The following is a 21,596-nucleotide window of genomic DNA, read 5'->3' on the forward strand; positions in this document are numbered from 1 at the left end:
TGACAGTGTCCATTTGCTAACCTGACCAGTAGATTTTAACTAGGGTCCATTTTAAACTCCAGAGTAAGAATAGTGAGGGGGTATGGGTAGTTCTCATAGCAGCCAGTGAGCTGCTTTAAAAGGGATACACACTTCAACTTTGTGGTCCTTCATTTATTTCTGGACCTTTTAGCTCATAAATTTGACAATTATCAGTTGATAATGTCATTATTTTTGGTTGGCCCCAAACTGTGCCCTCTAGTCCACGCACATGGGAGAATTCTGGGCTCTGGGTCCAGGTGCAGATTTGACCCTAATTTTCAGGCTTTTCTGTGGAATGAAGAGCATTGGACTAATATTGTCTCACTTTTCATATAAAATCCATTCAAAGGGAAACGTCTTTTCCAGGATGTGTTTATTGATGGAGAACTCTGCTGGAAAGCTGACAAGGGGAGAGAGGAGAAAGGCCTGGCCACAGCTCTGCCACAGTCCCTGATCACAAGCGTGGCTCCACAGTCACCACTCGGGATTCCCTTCCCCCCTCCTGGCTTTCTCCGCCAGCTACCTTTGCCTTGCCTCAGCCTCATCCTCTTTAGCAGCCAGCATTGTAAGGAGTTTCGGGTCTTGCATCTGGCCATCCCTGTCTGGGGCAAGTAGAATGTACTTTCGAAGCTTCCTGCTTTTGAATTGTCTCCTCTGAAGACATAGGTCAATGATGGCAAAAAAGGCAGCAACTCCCATAAGGATCTAGGAAAACAAATGGCTGTTCACTTTTTTGGGGTTGTACCTAGAAGGAAGGCACAGAGGACCTCCCTTGCCTTTTCTCAGAGGTGATGGATAGTGTACCCCTCAAACTTCCTGATCCGTACCCCTCTCCCCAGTTTCATGCCCGGTGACCCATCCCTTTTCTTTTCTTTTGGCACACATGTAGGTCACAGGTAACTTGGCTAAGTTCCTCCACACAACCTTAAAAATAATGTGTCTTCATTGTTAGAAACATTTATCGACTTCTTAAATTAGTTTTGACCCCAAGTTTTTTTTGTTTGCTTGAGACAGGGTCTCATACACCCCCGACTGGCCTTGAACTCACTATTGAACTAAGAAAGACTTTGAACTTCTTCCTCCTGAGTGCCAGCACTGTAAACAAACATGAGGCACTAAGATAGGTTTTTGCAGTGCGGTAAATCAATCAAGGCTAGCATTCTCCAGGATGAGCTCCCTCCCAGCCCCTGACCCTAGGATTTGTTTGACAGTGATTTGAGGAAATCCACAGCTCAGCAGAAAACACCTTACCATAGCGGTCATGTAGGGCATTGGTAATTCTCGTCTCGCTTCATTAGCAAAGGCTATACCACCTAAGAGAAATATGGTAGCAAACAGGTCGTTCATGAGATCCTGAAAGTGGGAGAGAGAAGCTGGTCTTAGATTGGTGTGCCCCATCAACCCTGGAAACAGCACTGTCTCCTCCATGGAACCATTCTCTTATTTTATTTTTTAAAAGACTTATTTATATGAGTACACAGTTGCTCTCTTCAGAAGAGGGCATCAGATCCTATTACAGATGGCTGTGAGTCACCAGTGGTTGTTAGGAATTGAACTCAGGACCTCTGGAAGAGCAGTCAATGCTCTTAACCACTGAGCCATCTCTCCGGTTCATGGAACCATTTTCAAACGCCTCCCTCTCCCTGATCATTTAACATAATATATATAAAGGCAAATGAACTTCTGACCAGGCAGGTCAACCAGTCACTCCCTGCTGGCTCCTGTGAGTGGAGCACAAAGTCTAAACTTAACTGGCACAGCCCTCAGGAGACATGAGATACCATCTGGTCTACATAATCAGCTATCTGGTGCCCATCAATAATCATGTAAGTGAATGCATAGCCAGGTCACTTCCTGGCACCTCTGTTGGGCTCCTCCCCTCATCATCTCTGTTCTCTCCTCTCAGGGCCTTTCATGAGCAGTGTTGCTGGCAGGACATTCTTTCCCTCTGACTTAGCACTGGGAGCCTTGCAGCTCCCTCTTACCCCAGCCCCTGCCTCACCCCTGGACCACCTTCTGTGATGGCTTGTTCCTTTATTAACTCTTTTTCCCTTGGGGCATCTGGTCTTCTCTTACTGCATACAACCTTTCTTCTCCCAACACAGAATGTATGGGTGGTGATAAAATAAAGAGAATAAAAAGCAAAACAAAGCCCAGAATTTCTATGTGTTTGTACCCATTGTTCCATTTTCTAAAACTTTTTTTTCCTCCAGAAGGTCTAAATATTAATTTGTTTTTAATTTTAGGGGAATGTACAATCTTCTTGCCAATATCCCTACATACTCTCATTGAATATTCTGTCCAATTGTATTTTAAAAGAAAAGAGTTTAATTTATATTTTATGTGTATAAGTGTGTTGCCTATAAAGAATGGAGTCCTAACAAATCTGCTCAGTGCCCAAGGAGGCCAGGAGAGAACACTGGCTTCATGGGAGTTAGACTTCCTGCAGTTTGGGAGCTGCTTGGGTTCTGGGACCCTAACCCAGCTCCCCTGCAGGAGCAGCCAGTGCTCTGAACTGCTTCACCATGACTCCAGCTCCTGCCCTAGTCTTCTTCTTCAATGCCACCTCTGTCTTACACAAGTCACAGGATGTATAGAAGTCTGGATTCTCTGAGTTTGCATTAGTCTGCTCAGCACACCATTATGAAATGCTATCGACTAGGTACCTCAAACAACACATGCTCATCTTCTCAGCGTTCTTGGGGCGGGAGGACCAAGATCCATGGACCAGAAAATCCGGTTTCTGCTGAGAGTCTTCTGCCTGGCTGGAGACAGCTGTCCTTCCCTCTCTATCCTCATATGACCTTTCATTGGACAGAAGATGCTACTGTCTCTTCTTGTAATGATATTAATAATCGTTTTATATCAGGGTCCCAACTTGGTGTTTTCTGTTTTCTCTTTCTGTCTCCCTCGAAGGCCCAGTCTCAGGATATGAATTCACGGAGGACACAAACATTCAACTTGTAACAATTCCATTAGTTAAATCCTGCTCTAGCCCCAAAGCTTTGTGGTAAATCAGGTGTCTTTTAATTAACTCATGGTAGTTATAAACAACTATGGCTTCATTATATTTTCCTACATGTATATAAAGTATTTCAAACATGTTCCAGGCCCTTCTCCCTGTCACCTTCTCTTTGTGCTTCTTATTCTGGATACTCTGCTCCTCTCAACTATCCCCACCTTCTCCTCCTTTGTGTGTGTGTGTGTGTGTGTGTGTGTGTGCCCACTTGGGCCTTCATGCTCGTATGCAAGCCTGGGCCCCAGTGAGTAGTTCACTGTGGTTGGTTTGGGAGCATGGATGGGGATTTGTATACAGAAGCAAGGCATCTTACCAATGGCTACAAGCTGAAGAAAATGTCTGTTCTTTCTGCATCAATCCTGTGACTACATACAAATCTTTTAGGTTAGCCCCTGAACCTTCCATGGAGGGTGTTAATAGGCCAGATCGAGTGTATAGAACCACAGCTATTGTGAATTCAAGAGTGTAACAGCTTCGTCAGTCACCTCTGTGCACCAGAGCTCATCCGTCGGCAGTTGTGTCTGCCATCTCTACGGTAAGAACTTCCTACCTGGGATTGCAGCAGATTTCCCAACTCATTAGGTTTCCCTTGATATCCATTCACCAGATTTCATAATCTTGTCATAAAGCTGAACTTGTCTTTCAGCAGGTTTATTCTCAGACACGAGGTAGACTCTGCATGGTGTGAAGGTCACATTTTCTCACTGCTCTCTGCTATCGTGCAGCAGCACTGCTGTTTGGGCCCCGGAAACCTTAGTCACTCATTTGGACCAATTGTGGCTGCAGATTCCTCTGTGTTCTCTCTGAAGAGACTCATGTTACATGGGAGCAATCCTTGTTTCTCCGCCCCGCTCTGCACACACCTGCACATTCTTGTCACATTATACTCAGATTTCAGTTCAATAAGAGACAGGGTCAGCAGGATTGATAAAGAAAGGCTTCACTAAGAAATGCAATGCTGGGTAGACACCTCTTACTATGATCAGATGAGTCCTTGAAGCCCAGTTTGTCAGGATTCTTACAAAAGCTATTATTGATCATTACCAAATAGTTTTCTGGCAACTTATATTTTTGTTGTCAATATAGTAGAGTACAAGTGTATTGATAGAGTTTGAAGACAAAACCATCTTTACATCCCTGATGGATGATGCTTCTCTGTGATAGGCTGCTCCGATGTGCTGCTTGATTTGGTGTGCTAACATTTTATTGAACATTCTAGTCTCTATTTTCAATGTAAGGAAGACCTATGTTTATTTTTATCCTAACATCTGCTTTCAAGGTGGAATCCCTATCATACAGAATATTATACAACCTTTAAAAAGAGAGAGAGAGGAAAGGGAGACCAAGGAAATGGAACGGAAAGACAAGAAGTGAATCTTACATGTGGGATTCTTATAGCATTTGACAAAAAAAAAACATTTCAAACAAGTGGGGAAAAGATGAATTAATAAAAGAGTAACAGGGTTATGTTGTTGTCAAATTATTTACTTAGTGATTAGGGTAATAAGACAGAAGCCTTGCTTCATGATGCACCCCTAAGTCACCCCAACAGATCAAATCATTTGAATGGAAGAAATAATAAGTTACCTGATGAAAGTTCCATGTACCTATTCATCTGTTTATTTGAGCTGTTTTCGTAAATTATATTTTTCTAGTAAAAAATTAATTTCAACTTTCTTTTAGCATTGTTTATGTTTTCCTCGCGATCTTCTAAAGCTCTTGTTTTCTTTTGATATTTACACTATTTTCTTCATTTTTCCCCTTTTTCTGAGTTGTCTCTCTTATTCCTTACCACCACCCAAGGTCCTAGATTTTTCTTCGTTTCCCCCTCCTCTGTCTATTCCTCCTTTTCCTCTTTCATCTCCTGCTTCTCCTCCTCTTCATCTGTCGCTTTGCCTTTCTATGTAACCCGGTTGTCCTGGGACTCAGTACGAAGACCAGGGAGATCCATCTGCCTCTACCTCCTGAGTGCTGGAATTTAAAGTGTGGGCCACTGTGGGATGTCGTCATTACGCAGGTGAGGCAGGTACAAGATAGAATGAGGCCTGTCACTGGGCGAGAAGGAAGGATGGATGGGAGAAAAGTTTGAGGGAAGAGGAGACTGGAAGGGAGGCAGACGAAGCCACGAGAGAATATGGAAGTGGATGTTAAGATTCCTCTCTGCCCATTTGCAGGTTGTTATGAATATTCTTAAGGGATGGATGTGTACAGGGCTTTGTGTGTCTAGGTGGGCAATTATATCTTATCAATTGGATCAGAGGTTATTGTGTTGTGTGTTCTTTCATGTGGCGATTTAAGTTTAAGAGAGTGTGTGGTGGCTGGAGACACTGGGCCGCCATGGAATTGGGATGTGTGTGTCTGGCATGGTGGCAACCTGCTTTGGGAACTAGATGGGTAGAGAGATTGCTGCCAGGCTCAGAGAGAGGCCATCGGCAGTGTGAGACATTTTGCTGAATGAGATGGAGATATACACCAGGCATCTTGGGACACTGTGGTGCTGTATCTAGTGCGGGATAAAAGACAGCCTTTCCAACAGGCCACCAAGCCTGCTAATTTTCATCTTTTTTTTAATCCTCACTGTTGATCTTTTTGTCTTCTTTCTTCTTTTTGACTTCTTTCATAGGGTTACCTGTTTTCTTTTTGTTTATTGATTTATTTGAGATAGAGACTCATGTCTCCCTTGCTAGCCTCAAAAATCATTGTGTAGACCAGGATGATCTTGACTTTTGATCTCCCTGCTTCCCTGTATGAGTGCTAAGATTATAGAAATACACAACTGCATCCAGTTCATGCAGTGCTGAGGATCAAACCCACAAATTTGCACATTGGGCTCCACTAACAGCCTCGTTCTCAGATCCAGTGCTTCCTGCATGTCTTTAATGCCATGTTTTATTTTATCTCGGTATTTTCATCATACAGACACTTAATTTTTTCCCTTTTGAGACAGGGTTTCACGTTGGCACAGGCAAACATAGGTTTAGCAACATCTTGGTTTGGGTTATGTATACATTCATGTTTTTAAAAAACTTTTTATTGGAATTTATGTGCATGTTTTGCCAGTATATATGTCTGTGTATCATCTGCATGACTGGTGCCTGCAGGTCCAGAAGAAGATGATGCCAGACCCCCCTAGAACTGGAGTTAAATATGACTGTGAACTGCCATGTGCTAGGAATTGAACCCTGGCCCTCTGAAGATCAGCCTGTGCTCTTAACCACTGAGCTAACCACTGATCAAGCTCTCCAGCCCCATACATCCCTCTTATCAATGCATTTGACATCCTAGTTCTCACTTGCATGTACTATGCATACACACACACACACACACACACACACACACACACACACACACACACAGTCCTCTCTGAAGGAAGCACCTAGCAATGTTTTAGCAACCTACGACCCTCACCTACATCAAAGTGCAAATTGGAATAAGTTTCTCCTTCCCTGTTAATGACTTGACAATTTCTACTGAAACTTATTCAGTATTATAAAGAGGGATATGGAAGGCTGATCTGGACTAAACTGTTTTTAGGTGAGTATGCAATAAGCCAAAACTGAGTGTTCAAAGAGAAACTTTAGGAACTCTGTTATAGTATGAAATATTTTATGTGCCTGGCCCTTTAAATGACCCAATGATCCTGAGTGAGAGTTGGCTCTTGGACTTCTGGAAACAGGAGTGGAGGTCAAAGCCAGCAGAAACTGAGAGTTAGAGTAGCGGGAGAGGAGTTGGAGAGAGTAGTGGGATTAGGCAGAAGTAGGGTCCAGGAGACAGAAGAATAGGGTCAGAGAAAATAGTTGATGCAGGAAGAAGGAAGATTGTGTAGGGTAGAGAGGAGAAGAGATTTTTAAGAGTGACAATAAGAGACAGTTGAAAATGGGTTTGGGCTAGCTGACTGAGAAGACAGTTGGTGGCACTTGACACAGGAGAAGCTCTCCTGAGCAGAAAATATTAGGAGACAGATAAAAGAAGAACCCACAAATAAAGTAACTACATGAGAATACAAAGACAAAGAATTTAAAAGCAAAAGGCAACATTTTACAAAAAGCTACATTAGCCCCCAATGGGACAGGCTGTTTGAAGGAAAAAGAAACATTAAAAGGCACATGGCCACCATGTGGCTGGGCAGAATGGGAAGCTTGATTTCAAGTGTGATAGAGCTAAAGGCAGGAAAAGAAGAGATGGACACTTTGGAAAAGTGACAGGGTATTTGCTGAAGCTGCTATTGGGACGCCTTCTGCCTGTTTTTGTTTTTGTTTTTGTTTTTTTGAAGCAGGTTTGTTTCCTCTCCTTTTCCTCATTTTGGGCGACTTTGTTTATAAAACCCTGACTCAGCAACTGGAAAACAAATGCAAGTGAAAGTAGTGAAAAGACTGGCTGAGCGACTGGAAGAAATGTAGGTGGAGATAGAGAAGCTTAGGAATAAAAAAGAGTATCAAGAAAAGAGAGGACAAATACATTCATTCCCAGGACCTGAATCAGAGGAAGGGAGTTTTCCCCAAGTAGAAAGAATGGAAGGGACGGTGTCAAAGGGGGCAGTCAAGTCAATGAAATGAAATGGGGTTAAACCCACAGCACCTTTGGAGGACAGACAGTGCTTGGCCAAAAATACCACCAACAGCATTGCCAGTATTATTCTGCCTGCTAGTGAGGATAATCCACAAGTTTATGATGAAGTAGGATGGCATCTTATAGATATGAAGGACCTACATTATTTTAAGAAGCCAGCGATGTCTTTGAGATGTACTTAGCCCATGTGAAACAAACTCTAAATAATTGGTCTACTCAAAATGAAATTATTATTCCCCAAGACTGGGGGGAATTGATAACAGCTGTCTTCAACTGTGATGGTTGTCATGGTGGAGAGAAGTCAGGAATTTGTAACACGGAAATAGAGCCAGAGGAATTAATAGAGTGAGGGCCCAGTTGATAGGTAAAGGTTATTATGCTGATATACAAGAACAGGTTTAGTTTGAAGACACAATCATAATAATGTGGTTTATCAGCTTTAAGAGATTGGGACAAAGTTGAGGAGTCAGGAAAGAAGTCCACATCATTTATAAAATTTATACAAGGCTCTAGAGACACCTTCACTGATTTTTTTTTTACAAAGATGGGTCTAAGTAGTAAATAAAATCATATCAGATCCTGACATAAGACAAGTATGATAGAGACCCTAGCATTTGAAAATGCAAATGTGGGGTATAAGAAAAAAGTTATAAGACCACTGAAAGCACAGCCAGTGCCTGTAGATGAATGGATAAAGAAAGCAAGTGATACTGGTTGTAATATATACCACCAATCAATAGCTAGAGGGCTCTGATATCAAAAGGCCTTGTGCTTTGATTGTAGGCAATATGGACATTTGAAACAAAATTGCAAACAAGGAAACTCGAAGGGCAATGATTTTTCAAAATGTAAATCAGAAAGAAGTCCCAGGCTTCTAGGAATGTGCAGACAATGTGACAAGGGTTGCCATTGGACCAATGAACATAGGTCCAAGAGAGATATCCAAGGCAATTGCTTGCCGTTGGTAAATAATATGGGGGAAGGACTAGCTTGAGGCCCCTTGCAGTAACAAGTATGAGTGTTTTCCCTCTTGTCATCCAGGAGCTAACAAGCAGGCAAAAACAAACAAAAAACTAAAAAAGTTCAATTAAGTATTGCAGATCTAATGCATGTCACTATGGGCAGTGATGTTCTAGACTTGGCCACAGATAAACATCTTACACTATCTCTCAAATTTCTGTCTAAAATATCTACTGGAATTTATGGTCTTTTGCCCTCAGGGACAGTAGGAGTAGTTTTCGGAAGGAGCAGTTTGACTTCCCCAGGATTCATTGTGTATATGGGAATTATAAAGATTTCAAAAGAGAAATCAAAATAATGGCTTATGTGAAAAGAGAGACGTAGTTTAACACGGGTGATGGAATTGCTCAGCTGTTGCTGTTTCCCTATATCAAAAGCAGAGATGCTCCAGAAGAAAGACCAGGAGGAAGTACCAGGAAATGTGTGTTCTGGCAAATGGTTGGTAATGATCAAATGCCAAAATTAAGGCCACAAGTAAATGTCATTGAAATAGAAGCTTTGGTGGCTACAGAAGCTGACTGTAACCATTTCACCACACAATCCTACAGAAGTCATCATAGGAAGATCTAATTGCATCCTAAAATAAATACTTATAAAACAAAAGCAAAGAATACAGACCCCGAGGGATGACTAAATAGTGCTGTTAGCTTTAAATTTTCTGAAAATTAATGAGAAAGGAACAGCAGCAGCTGAGAGACACTGTGTTATAGACTAAACTGTGGAATTAAGTCAGCCTATATACTGTAAGGCTGTGTTAACATCAGAGTGGAAGTCAGCGATTGTTTTGCATCGGGGATGTGGATTTGTTTATACTTCCCCAGGAAACGAAAACCTGTGGATATCATCAAACTAGCAAAGCTCAGAGTTGAGCAGGAGAGGTCTTCCAAAAACCTTGCCAACTGCCCCAAAAGAACAAAGATGAGAGCCTGACTGACCAGCCACTGCTTCCCCCTCCCAGGTAGAAAGAAACATTCAACACTTAGCCTCTGACAGGCGTATGACCAGGACTTTGAACTCCTGGTATACAAAGTCATCCACAATGCAGAACAACCACAGGCCCATGAGCAGGTTTTTAAGGCAGACTGTGCTGAATACCACATCCTGCCCAAACCAGAACTACAAGTCAAAGGTTCACAGAGCTGGGGACAGAGATTAAGAGAGGAAGTACAAAATGAAAGATGCTGGAAGATAGTCCAGGAGAAAAAAAAGATCCAAGAAGCAGTATCCAAATTACAGGGAAGAGAAGCATCACTGGTAGGTTCTTATCTCAGTTGGGAATCTGCTCTGGAGAAAACAGAAAGATCAGACACCTTAGGACCTGGGAAAAGAAATCGGGAAGAATTGAGAAGCAGCTTCAAAACTGCATAATTTATAGCTAAAACAAATGAGGGTAGGATGGGGGAATGCAATAGGAAACATTTTATGTGCCAGGCTCTTTAAATGACCCTATGCTCTTCAGTGATAATGGGCTCTTGGAATTCTGGGATCAGGAGTGGATATAAAAGGCAGCAGAGGCTAAGAGAGTGGTGAGAGAGGAGTTGGAGAGAGAAGTGGTAGTGGCTGAAATAGGAGAAGCAGAGCTGAACTAGTGAAGGTAATGTTAGGAGACAGATAAATGAAGAATCCATTAGCAAAAAAAAAAAAAAACAAAAAACAAAACAAAACCAAAAAAGGAACATTTTTACAAAAAGCTACATTCCATATTTCCCATCTAATGATTATGCATAATTGGGGTTGCATATGATTAAAATCAGATGCATTGTGGGGAAGCAAATGCTTACATAATCCAAGTCTAGTAGTCAAACTAGAGAACTTCCCACATTACTCCCTTTGTAACCAAAATTCTCCATCACTTGAACCTCATAAAGGAAGTCTCAAAGGATAACCAAAAAAACCCCAACGACTAACGGGGGTCTTGACCTGACACTTCATGTTCACATGATTGACATTTGCTTCATTTTACTATACAGGTTTATGCGGAGTCTTATTTTATTTCCTGAGTCCTAGAATGATATCCCAACAAGATACATGCCAGTAATATCAGAAATAGCTGGTCGTTTATCTCTGAGGACAGCAAAACCTTAGGTTCTTCTCTCTTTGACCCAATGCAGTTAGATTTTGGAAGCATCTCCTGATTGGTTTTCCCTCTGCACCCAGCTTCTCAGCTTGAGCACCAGTACAGGAGCTGAGGTTGTCTTTTTCTCCAGTTTTTATAACATGACTCGCATCACCTTCCTGCAATCTTTACTTACCATCATAGGCCAGAAGATGAAGGGAATGTATCTGTGGACCGCAAAGGAGTAGAGGAAGAAGAAGAAAGCGAAGATTGACAATTCCATAGTGAGGAGCAGGGTCAGGACGGGGTGCGTGGCCACTCTTTGGAAACAGATCAGTGCAGTGGTTATTAAGATCTGGATGGAAAAAATACATACACCTGAGGTGTTGCAAGTGCTCTCCCTGCTTTTGAGGAACCACGCCCCCACCTCCAATGGACATGTCAGCTATTCCAATCCAGTTTACCAAACAGAAAGACTTGGTCGTTCCATGTCCCTGCGTCCAGAAGTCTTTATTGCTGTCTTTGAATTCCCACTTGTAGCCTTTTTCCTTGGGCTTCTTGCCACCTTCGGCCATAGTTATTAGCAGCAGTTCTCAGCTTCCTACCGCCCAGCCTTGCCTGCCGTCCCTGAATAGGCCCAGCTCAAGGGAGAGCCTGGTGTCTCCTGACCTGTTCAAGGGAGGCTCTCAACTGACCACTAGAACTACAGAATTCCAACGCTTGCTCTTCATTGGCGCGAGCCCACCTCATCTCGTGCACCAGCAAGGTCTCCTCTGTCCAGCGGGAACCAGGCAGTCCGTGCACCCACGCTCACTGAGCCCCACTGGTCCTAGCCAGGCCTTCCTTGAAAAGGAGTAACTGGCTTCTGGCTGTTGCTCCCACTCCCTGGGGTGCTTTCCCTCCAGACCTCCTGGGTCAACCTTGAGTGGAAGTATAACTCGCAACTTTTCCAGAAGGCCACATGAAAACGCGGAAGTGTTGCCAACTTAAAAGCCTTGCATTTAGGGTCACACTCACGTGGCATGGGCGCTCCGTGATGGCCTGGAGGGAGTGATTCTATAGGTGGACATGATCTCGAGTCTCTGCCAAATGCTGTGGAGGGCTGGGTGACTTCAGCGCTGCTTCTGCCTCCGTCGGGTAGTAGAGGGCTTAGTTTTCTTCCCCAGGGAACTTTTTGCTTTGTGCCTCATCTTTTCGGTAACCAACAATGCATCGATGACACACAGGACTGCTGCCGAGAAGCACAGGACCTGTCCGACACAACACGGGTGGGAAGGAAAGGCTAGATTACTTCACAAGCTCAGCTTCATCTCTCATTTCTATTCCTGTCCCACCAGGTCAGGAGCTGCAAGAGGCCTCCGGTCCCTCCTGGCTGCTGTACACCAGGTTTCTCTTTCCAAGAAAAGGGAGGCAGTGGGCTTTGCTGCCTACACGGGCCTGAACTTGACTAGCTATTAGATCAGATGTTCTCACCTTATGGGTCCCGACCCTTTAGCATGACCTTTAGCATGACCTTTTCACAGGGGTCATCTAAGACTAACAGAAAACAGTCATAGTACAACTCATAACAGTAGCAAATTATAGTTATGAAGCAGCAATGAAAATAATTTTGTGGTGGAGGGGTCACCATACATAAGGAGCTGTATTAAAGGGTCCCAGTGTTAGGAAGGTTGAGGACCACTGTGCCAGGTCTGAGAGCCTAGCAGAGTTGAGGGTGGGGTGATGACTGGTCTGGAGTTCTTAGTAACTGGAAGGGACAGGTTCCAGATGCAGAAAACCCAGCTGCAGAGTCTGTGAGGGGAAGGGAAAGCAAACCTGGCTAAGGCAAAAAGAAAGACATGGAGGTGCCCTGCTGCTGCCCCTACAGGCAAGAAGACACGGAGGCTGGGTGTGTGGGGACCCTGGCAGGACAAGACAAAGCTCAGTTAATGAGTTGCCAGGTTGGGACCAGGGATCACAGCACCTGGTGTTGCAGCCATAAATGCTTCCCTCTGGGCTACTTGATGAGTTTCCTAGAAAGTCTTCTTCTAGCCCCTGTGTGAGTTTCTCAGGGCAAAGGGCTCTGTTCCAAGATCTCAACTCCAGCTTGGCACAATCCAGTGGGGTTGACAAAATATCACCAATTATTAAATTAACTGCAGGAAGTTAAACTCTTTTCAAAGTTTCTCTTTTTCTTGATTCTTCTCTTTCATGTGTGTATCTGTTTCTCTGTCTACGTGTGTGTGTGTGTGTGTGTGTGTGTGTGTGTGTGTGTGTGCGCGCGCAGTCCTGTGCATGACACAGCATGTGTGGAGGTTAGAGCCATCAGGAAGGAGTTGAGTTTCTCCTTCCATTCTGTGGATCCCCAGGCTGGAGCTCGGACCATTGCTCCTGGTGGCAGGTGGCACTGAGACATCAGCCCTGCTTTAAACTGTTTTCTTTCCTTGAGTAACTTCTCTCCACACTGTTAACCGAGAACCAAGTCCTGTTCCCTTACTCCTCCCATTCCTCCAGCATTTGATCAGCTACTCCCTGCATCCTTCCATTGGATCAGGATTTAGGCTCAGTTTATCTAAACCTGTGAGCCAGGGTCAAGTGCCTAACCTCAGTCTAAGAACATGAGTGTCTGCAAACCTGAACGTTCAGAGGTTAAGTCAGGGAGTTGGCAACTTGCTTGTTATTGGCAGGATGCTGACCTAGCATGCACAAGGCCCCGAGCTGGATGCCAGCACTGCCTAAACCAAGGGTGCTGGTGCATACCTGTAATCCAGCATGGAGGAAGGAGGAGTTGAAGCAGGGCAATCAGAAGTTCAGGGTTATCCCCAACTACAGAGCAAGTTAGAGGCTAGATAGATTAGATTCCTTATTTATAAAACAGCGAGGAACATTAAAGATAGAGCTAGAGCAGTACAGGGCACACACAAGGCCCTTCAACCTAGGCAGGATCCCTTCCTCCTCGAACAAGCTGACTTACTCAGTTTTGACCACCTCTCTCACCTCCTCTTTTATATCCGTGTTTAATATGGTTCTCTCACCCAGAAAACTCAAAGTGATAGTATGGTGGCTTGATTGAGAAGGGTCTTCGTAGGGTCATATATTTGAATGTTTGGTTCCCAGTTGGTGGACCGTGTAGGAAGGATTAGGAGCTGTGGCCTTGTTGGAAGAGCTGAGTCACTGGGTGGGTGGGGGGGGGGTGGGCTTTGAGGTTTCAAAAGGATGTTTCTTTTTCCTTTCTCTATCTGCTGCCTGCAGATCAGATAGAACCTCTTGGCCATTTGCTCCCATGCGGTCCCTGTCTACCTACTGCCCTACTCCCAACCGTGATAGTCATGGACTCCTCCTCTGCAACTGTAAGCCAGCCCCAAATCAAATGCTTTCCTTTTGTAAGTTTCCTTGGTCACGCACGGTGCCTCTTCACAGCATGGAGTGGTAACTAGGACACCAATTTATCAGGAGTTTTTCTTGCACTATTTTATATGTAGTGCATTTTAGTTGTAAAAGTTCTATAGACTGAACCATGTATTTGAAGAATACATTTTAAAATTGAGTTTCATGAATTTAAGGTTGGGCAGCTTGACATCATTTGCAGAAGTCAGTACAAGAAAGAGAAAGGGGGTCTGGAGTGATGGCTCAGTGGTCAGGAGCACTGGCCACTCTTGTTGAAGACCCAGGTTTGGTTCTCAGAACCCATGTGGAACTTTCACAGGTGTCGTTAATTCCTGTTTCAGGGAATCTAATGTCCTCTTCTGACCTCCATTGAAAATAAATCTTCAGTGTTCTGTTAAGGACATCATGATGGATTTCCAGTTACCTTTTCCGGGTCCTTAAATAATCATACTATTTCCAATTTAGATGTTTGTATTACTTTATTTGTGTGTGGATGAGCAGGTGTGTTCCTTAGTGCACTTGTGGAGGTTGGAGTACATGAGAGTGTCAGTCTCTTGTATCCTGTTTGTGGCGGGGTTGAACTTACGTCATTAGATTTGGTCGCAGGTACCTTTAGTCACTGAACCATCTCATTGACCCTAGAATACTGGTGTTAAATAGAATCATGAAGGCCTCTACTTACCCCTCCAATAAAAGTCAGATTCTTTTCACTGTTTTCTGTCGTCATGGTTATTATGCTAACTATTCCAAGAAATGCCATTGAAATGAGAGTGTTGATCAGATCCTGCAATACAGAGTTGAAAATGGTCAACTTGGAATGAGAATGTAACTTCAAAACATGTAAGCTGGTCATTTGTCCACTCTAAGACAGACGCTTTTGAACACTTCTCCTTGATTGACAGGGATCTTTGGGGATATAGTTATTTTTTCAAAGATATGAGTTTGTGTGATAAAAGGTGTTGGTAGGACATTGTAGAAATAGGTTTAATTTCACTAGAACATTATGTTGACTGGGTTTTAGTATACGCATGTATATAAATACACACACATATACATACGCACATTCCTCTCTACATATCTATTACATAATATATGTAATATATATTGCAGTTGAAGAAAACATGTGTGGTCTAGCTCACTAGCATCCCACCCACTTTGATGTTTAAATAAATGTATTATAAGAAACTGAGGCTTGGATTGGGAGCACAGACCTATGATTCCAGCTGCTCGGGAAGATCTCAAGTTCCAGATGTGCTTGTGGCACAGAGTGAGCTCAAGGCTACCCTGGAAAACATGCTGAGACCTCGTTTCAAAAAAGGGAGATAGAAAAAGAGGGGAGTTAGGACTGGAGAGATGGCTTTGTGATAAACAGAAATTCAACACACAGGTCTTAGATTCAATCCCCATGACTGTGAAAAACATAGGATGTGAGGTGTGGAAGGGATCAGAGCCATGTCAGGATGGTTCCCAGCACAAGAGAGGATGGCCTAACTAGTGGCCCAAATCCCTTATGGGGAGTGGGAGTTGGTTTTTCTTTTCTGGGTCCTGTGTACTGAATGTGTGCTTGGTGTGAGGTACTGTGTTACCTCTATGTATACACATCTTAATGCTACCGGAACTCTGGGAGGTAGGGATGGGTTGTCCTGACTGCTCCACTTGATAGAGAAGTCCGAGGGACCTTTCTGGGCTTCAGGTGGTTTCTCTCCTGGGACCAAGACAATGTTCTGTCTTGAACTTGTCTAGATATCTCACTGTCTTCCCCAGAAGCATATTCTTGGGGTTACATGAGCAGAGCTGACACTTGAGTTACAAAAATGAACAACTTACAAGCAGAGGCCAGTGGATACAGGTCAGGAAGTGTTGAAGGGCTATCAAATAGATTATAATAAAAAATAAGACGATGCAGGTTTCCTGAATCATGATGGCTACAAACAGGTCCTGGGCGCCACCAATGACGAAACAAAATACCGATGCTGCAGTAATGCACTGTAAGGGAAGAATGGGTTTCAATGCGGGGAGCCATTTGCCAGTAGCTCATATTAACAGGCAGCATTTGTTACATTTAATTTTATGATACTGCAATAGCCTCTTTTTAAAAATGTGTCTGTGTATAGATGTGTGTGTGTGTGTGTGTGTGTGTGTGTGTGTGTGTGCACGCACGTGCATGTTAATGTGTGAAGGCATGGGCATGTTATGGTATGCATGTAAAATCAGAGGTCAACCTCGGTGTCAGGCTTCACTTGTCACCTTGTTTAGCACAGGGCCTCTTACTGTTCCTGCCATGCCACCTACTCGGGGCTAACTGGCCCACAAGCCTCAAGGCTTCTCTCCTGTCCCTGCTTTCCATTTTACTGAAGGAAATCTGGGATTACACACTGCATCCCATCTCATCCAGCTTCCATATGGGTTCTGAGGGTCTGAACTCAGAAGGTCAGATCAGGCAGCAAGCACTTTTCTTCAGAGCCACCTTTCCAGCACATGCCTGTATTGTTTTCCACGAGTATTTGGGTTTCATTATTGTTTTAAATTAATTACTTTTTTTTGTGTGTGTGGTTCTGAAGATTGAGCTCATACCCTGGCATATGCAGGTAAACATTCTACTACTGAATTATGTTCCTAGTTTGCAGCTTTCGATTTTTTACTTAACTTATTAATTTTACAGAACTAGGGATCAAACGCAGGGTTTTCATCACACCAGGCAAGCAAATCTACTACTGAGCTACATTCCCACCCTTACTTAAAAGCATTTCTGGAAGTTAGATAACATATGCAGATGTTAAAATACATGCAAATAATGAAGATGGGACACAGAGCAAAAGTTGGTTTCTCAAGGGTTTCTCTGTGTAGCCCTGGATGTGCTCAAACTCCCTTTGTAGACCAGGCTGCCCTGGAACTTGCTGGGACCCACCTACCTCTGCCTCCCAAGTGCTGGGAATTAAAGATAGGCAATACCACAATAACTGGCCTACAAAGTTTTTAAACTGTTTTCTTCTTCTCCATCCAAAACCTAGTCCTTCTCTGTTTTTAAAGAATCTCCTTGTGCATCCCTGGCTGGCCTGACATTCACTATTACAAGCTGGCCTCAAACCCGCAGAGAGCTGCCTGCTTTAAGTGCTGGGATTAGAGGTGAGGGCCACCACTCCTAGCAAGTCTGTCTCCTGAGGAGAGATCACTACTACTGGTCTGTATTTCTAGAAGAAAATCTACCGGTAAATATAGAAGTAAAGAGATGCTGATTTTGATCAGAACACTGAGGTAGAACCCCAGTTTTCTTTGTCTGAACAGCTGATTATCTCAGTCAGTCCCTGCGAGATTCTTGGATGTCGCCTAATGGACAAAGAACTCAATCTTTGTCATCTACTAAATTCTGAGATGTGTTAGTATCTCTTTCCACTCTGTTCTCTCATTCCTTTTTTTTTTAAATTTTAAAGTGCTTTTCTTTTTAAAGTTGTATGTGTGCACACATGTGTGTGTTCACAGAGGCCAGAGAAGGCTGTCAGACCCCTGCACTTAAAGGGGATTGTGAGCCACCTCTGCTGAAACCTGATTCCAGTTTAAGTGCTGAGCCATTGCTCCAGCCTCCAGAGGGCTTTGCAAATGGTAGGGTGGCTCACTAGTGCTCCTGTTGGATCCAGAACTCTCATTTTTCATCTTGGACTGTTTGTGACACCCATGTGTATCTTGGTTGTGTCCCTACATTAAACTTGTTGGCATTTCATTAGCATTTCAGCTAACTTTTAATCAATAACAAATTGTTATTTTAGTGTGTTTTCTCCCCAGGTAAGGTTTTGAAGTTTTTTTCTTATTGGTTTTTATTTTTACTTCTTTGCTAACTATGGGTCATTTTGATGACTGTAGTGAAGAGAAACATTTCCTTACTTTTTATTTTGCTTGTTTTATTTTGTTTTAGAAAGAGGGTCTCACTATGTCCTGGGTTGTCCTGGAACTCACTATGTAGACCATGGTGGCTTTGAACTCACAGAGATCTGTCTGCCTCTGTCTCCTGAATGCTGGAATTTAATCGAGGTGTTCGTCATTGGCTTGGCTTCCTACATGTCAGTTGATTATAGGAAAGCTTTTTATTTATTAATTTGATTGCCACCCAGCTAAGTTATTTTTCTCTATGTGATCTCCTAGTGGATTTAAGACTTGTGATTGTGCCAGTGAAAGGAAATAGACCTTGCCTCTCTTCAGATAGTCTCACTTCCTTTCCTGCATCATGATGAGGGATTCTGGAGTGATGGTCACCAGGAAGAGTACTCACTAACATGGCAGACACCTTTCTCTTTGTCACGTGAATAAGAACATGTGTGATACCCTAACTAAAGAGCTTGCTGATTCTGGGGTAAAGATGTTTAGTTTTAGAACGGCAATGAAATCTCAATTCTTATTTTCCAGCTCTCTCTTCCTCCTCTTCCTCCTTCCTGGAAATCAGAAAGAAATGTTCATGTTTTGCACATGTTCTCAAACACTGATTTAATCTCAGAACATTTCACTTATAATATGGTGGATTATTTTAAGAGCTCTAATAGGAGATCACCCTTGTTTTCCTCTCTGTGATATATGTTTTAAAAGTAAAGATGACGATTTGTTTTTTAGTATGGGAAACTGTCTTTCCCATTCTGAGATCCATCACATGATCTCACACTTCCTAATCATCCTGGGCCTGTGTGTTTGCTTTTTCTAAACCTGATCAGGTTTCAATGTCAACATTCAACTGACTATAAAATAGTCACTCAAAAAGGAGATGGGGACCTAGCCCAGTGGTAGAGTTTTTTTTTTCCTGACAAATGCAAGTGGAAATCATCCCAAAGTGTGTGTGTGTGTGTGTGTGTGTGTGTGTGTGTGTGTGTGTGTGTAAACAGCTGGAGCGTCATTAGAATGATATCTTTTGCTTTGAAAGGGCTGACCCTGAAATCAACCCTCGGTCTTATGATTCACTGTTTAAGAAATACTTTAGGGAAGGATCCTTTCAGAATTAAAATGACAAGCTAAACCCCATTTGTTTATGTTTGAGGAGATGGTTGCTGGAGAGGGTGCATGTGGAGGTCAGACAATAATTGCAGGGGATGCTTCTCTCCTTCTGCCTTAGGAGTTCTGGGGATTGCAGTCTGGTGTTTGGACATGGCTCTAGCAGAGTTTCCACACTTGGCCACCTTACAGGCCCCTTGCTTTTCCTTTGTTTTATACGTTGTTCCTTGAATCTCTCTATTTTGGGTTCAGTTTGGATCCTGAAACTTTCCCTCCCAGGTGGTTTGTGTCCCATCTCAGGTCCCTTCACTGTCAGGGATGGTTAGGAGCACTCACTCCCTCATCCTGACTTTAAATGGCTGCCCTCTCTCTCTTCCCTTTGTCCTGGATTCTTGCCTCTCATGTATTGCTTGACTAGTTCTTCTGGATGGTGGTTCTTATTGGTTGTGCTTGCTACTTTACAACTCTGTCATTACTCATTGTTTTCCTACTTTCATTTGTCAGGGGGAAATCCTAAGAGGAGGAGGACGGGGACCCTGTAGTCCTGAGGATTGATGTGTAATACTGGGTGTGGCAGATCAGTATTTAGTTCTAGAGGCAGATGCAGGCAGGTCTGAGTTCAAGTCTTGCCTGGTCTACATAGTGAGTTCCAGGCCAGCCCGGGATACTCTGTCTTAAAAACAAAAAGTGTGGGGACAAGAAAGGGAACAGCAAACTGTGGCATAGGGAACAGTGGAGACTTTGCTCAAGCAACAGCTTTGTGCTCAACTCCCAAGGCCACCTACCCTCCCTCCACCCAGCCAATCAGCTGGCAGCTCCTGCTCACCATCCTCAAGGCCTTCAACATCCCATTGGCTGAGCAGCAAAAATTACAGAAGCCATCTCTGAATCTTTTTGAGACCCTGTCCTTATCCTGTATTTTGACGGTTTCCGGTATCTTGATTTTCTCAGACACTGGGGCAGGTCGAGTCGGCCGCACTTTCTCATGTTTGGTGTGTTTCCTTGGTAATTTGTCCGCAGTGTGATCTCTGTGCACTGACTGCAAGGACTTAGTGGATGGTATGGAGTGTACTGAGGGTCGCTGGCTGGATGGTGTGGAGCGTACTGTGGGTCGGTAGCTGGATGGTGTGGAGCGTACTGTGGGTCGGTAGCTGGATGGTGTGGAGCGTACTGTGGGTCGGTAGCTGGATGGTGTGGAGCGTACTGTGGGTCGGTAGCTGGATGGTGTGGAGCGTACTGTGGGTCTGTAGCTGGATGGTGTGGAGCGTACTAAAGATCGCTGGCGGGATGGTGTTCCTGGTACTGAAGGTCCCTGGCTGATCGGTGTTCCCGGTACTGAAGATCCCTGGCTGATTGGTGTTCCCGGTACTGAAGGTCCCTGACTGATTGGTGTTCCCGGTACTGAAGGTCGCAGATATGTTGGTGTTCCAGGTACTGAAGGTCCCTGGCTGGTTGGCGTTCCGGGTACTGAAGGTCCCTGGTGAGATGGTGGTCTGGGTACTGAAGGTCTCTGGCTCTTTGGCGTTCCTGGTACTGAAGGTCTGTGGTGAGGTGCGGCAGAGGCAGCAGGCACCTTTGACTGTGAAGTTGAGAGTCTGGACCCAGGCTTGGTGGATGCAGGCTTCATGGTGGGTCCCAAGCCTGATTATGTCAGGCTGGCCTTGCCCCTCCAGTCCGCTGGGTGGTCGCAGGGCAATGGTCCTCTGGGGAACTGACTTCAACGGTTGCTGGTAGCCTATCCCGCGTGCACCTGTTTTTGATAGCTGCTGCCTAGTTGTCCTTGTGGGGAAAAGGCGCCTTGCCTAGCCTGAAAACTCAAGATCCAGCAACCACCCCCACAGGAGCTGCTACCCAGAGAAAAGGGGTTTCGGAGTTATTTGGAGGTATACCTGGCCAGATGCCAGCCCCAGTGAGGCCTGCTGGTCTAGTGCAGCAGGGTTCAGAAATGCCAAACTCACGCATCGGCTAAGAGGTTTTGATAAAGCAGAATGACAAAAATCAACTTGGTGAGGAAAGGGTTTATTTCACTTTACAGCTTGTAGTTCATCCCCCAGGGAAATCAGAGCAGGAACTGAGACAGGAACCCAGAAGAAGGAGCTAATGCAAAGGCCTTGGAGAATTGGTCCTTACTGACTGAATGAGTTTACTTTCTTACAGCACCCAGAAATACCAGCCCAGGAACTGTACACTGTACAGTCATCTGGGTCCTCCCAAATCAACCTCCCAAATCAAGAAAATGTACCACAGGTTTGCCAATAGGGAATGCTCTCTCTACTGAGGTTCCCCCTTTCCAAAGATCTCTAGCTTGGGTCAAGTTGACATGAAACTAGTTGGCACTCACATTGAAATTGAGAACTGCAGAGATTATATGGAAGTATAAAGAATTAGTTTAATAACTAGTAAAAATGAGAACAAAAATATCATCTATGTCATCAGTGGACAATAAGTGAGTCTTACAATGTAGGATTCTTTTAGCATTTGACAAAAACAACATTTCAAATAAGTGGGGGAAAGATGAATTAATTAATAAAAGAATAACAGGTTTCTTAGTCGTTCCTCCTAGAAAAAACTCTG

The 21,596-nt window shown here is 43.8% G+C and overlaps 2 protein-coding genes across 4 annotated transcripts; both read right to left on the bottom strand.

Annotated features, from left to right (window-relative positions):
* Positions 1-377: 377 nt before the first annotated feature.
* Cmtm2b (CKLF-like MARVEL transmembrane domain containing 2B) lies at positions 378-11,638 on the bottom strand. Of its 2 annotated transcripts, none has more exons than XR_015643238.1 (4): positions 11,150-11,638; positions 10,882-11,040; positions 1,273-1,334; positions 378-726 (listed from the first exon to the last, which is right to left on the bottom strand). XR_015643238.1 is itself a non-coding variant. In NM_001419686.1 (4 exons), the coding sequence occupies exons 1-4, from the start codon at positions 11,258-11,260 to the stop codon at positions 541-543; spliced, it is 558 nt and encodes a 185-aa protein (NP_001406615.1). In that variant the 5' UTR covers positions 11,261-11,377; the 3' UTR covers positions 378-540. The 2 variants fall into 2 exon arrangements, 1 of the variants encoding a protein (NP_001406615.1); NM_001419686.1 differs by having other exon boundaries at positions 1,273-1,374; positions 11,150-11,377.
* Cmtm1 (CKLF-like MARVEL transmembrane domain containing 1) lies at positions 11,175-20,725 on the bottom strand. 2 transcript variants are annotated; one of them, NM_001029914.1, is given in 4 exon segments: positions 11,175-11,935; positions 14,734-14,835; positions 15,879-16,037; positions 19,849-20,687. In NM_001029914.1, coding segments are annotated over 4 exon segments (1,200 nt in total). In that variant the 5' UTR covers positions 20,650-20,687; the 3' UTR covers positions 11,175-11,797.
* Between the last annotated feature and the right edge of the window lie 871 nt (positions 20,726-21,596).

The sequence above is a fragment of the Rattus norvegicus genome, chromosome 19 (genome assembly GCF_021556685.1).
Source record: "Rattus norvegicus strain SHRSP/BbbUtx chromosome 19, alternate assembly SHRSP_T2T, whole genome shotgun sequence".
In the NCBI taxonomy this organism is placed as follows: Eukaryota; Metazoa; Chordata; class Mammalia; order Rodentia; family Muridae; genus Rattus; species Rattus norvegicus.

Bases quoted from the DNA above. Each gene is read 5' to 3' on its own strand.
- Cmtm1 (XM_087593995.1), bottom strand. From the start codon at position 20,649: ATGAAGCCTGCATCCACCAAGCCTGGGTCCAGACTCTCAACTTCACAG. The intron at 14,836-19,848 runs GTGAGCAGGAGC...TCTGTATTGCAG, and splicing joins TGTTGAAGGCCTTGAGGATG to GATCTGATCAACACTCTCAT. The intron at 11,936-14,733 runs GTAAGTAGAGGC...TGTGTCGGACAG, and splicing joins ATCTGACTTTTATTGGAGGG to GTCCTGTGCTTCTCGGCAGC.
- Cmtm2b (NM_001419686.1), bottom strand. From the start codon at position 11,260: ATGGCCGAAGGTGGCAAGAAGCCCAAGGAAAAAGGCTACAAGTGGGAA. The intron at 11,041-11,149 runs GTAAACTGGATT...TTTTCCATCCAG, and splicing joins CGACCAAGTCTTTCTGTTTG to ATCTTAATAACCACTGCACT. The intron at 1,375-10,881 runs GTAAGTAAAGAT...TCCCACTTTCAG, and splicing joins TCATCTTCTGGCCTATGATG to GATCTCATGAACGACCTGTT.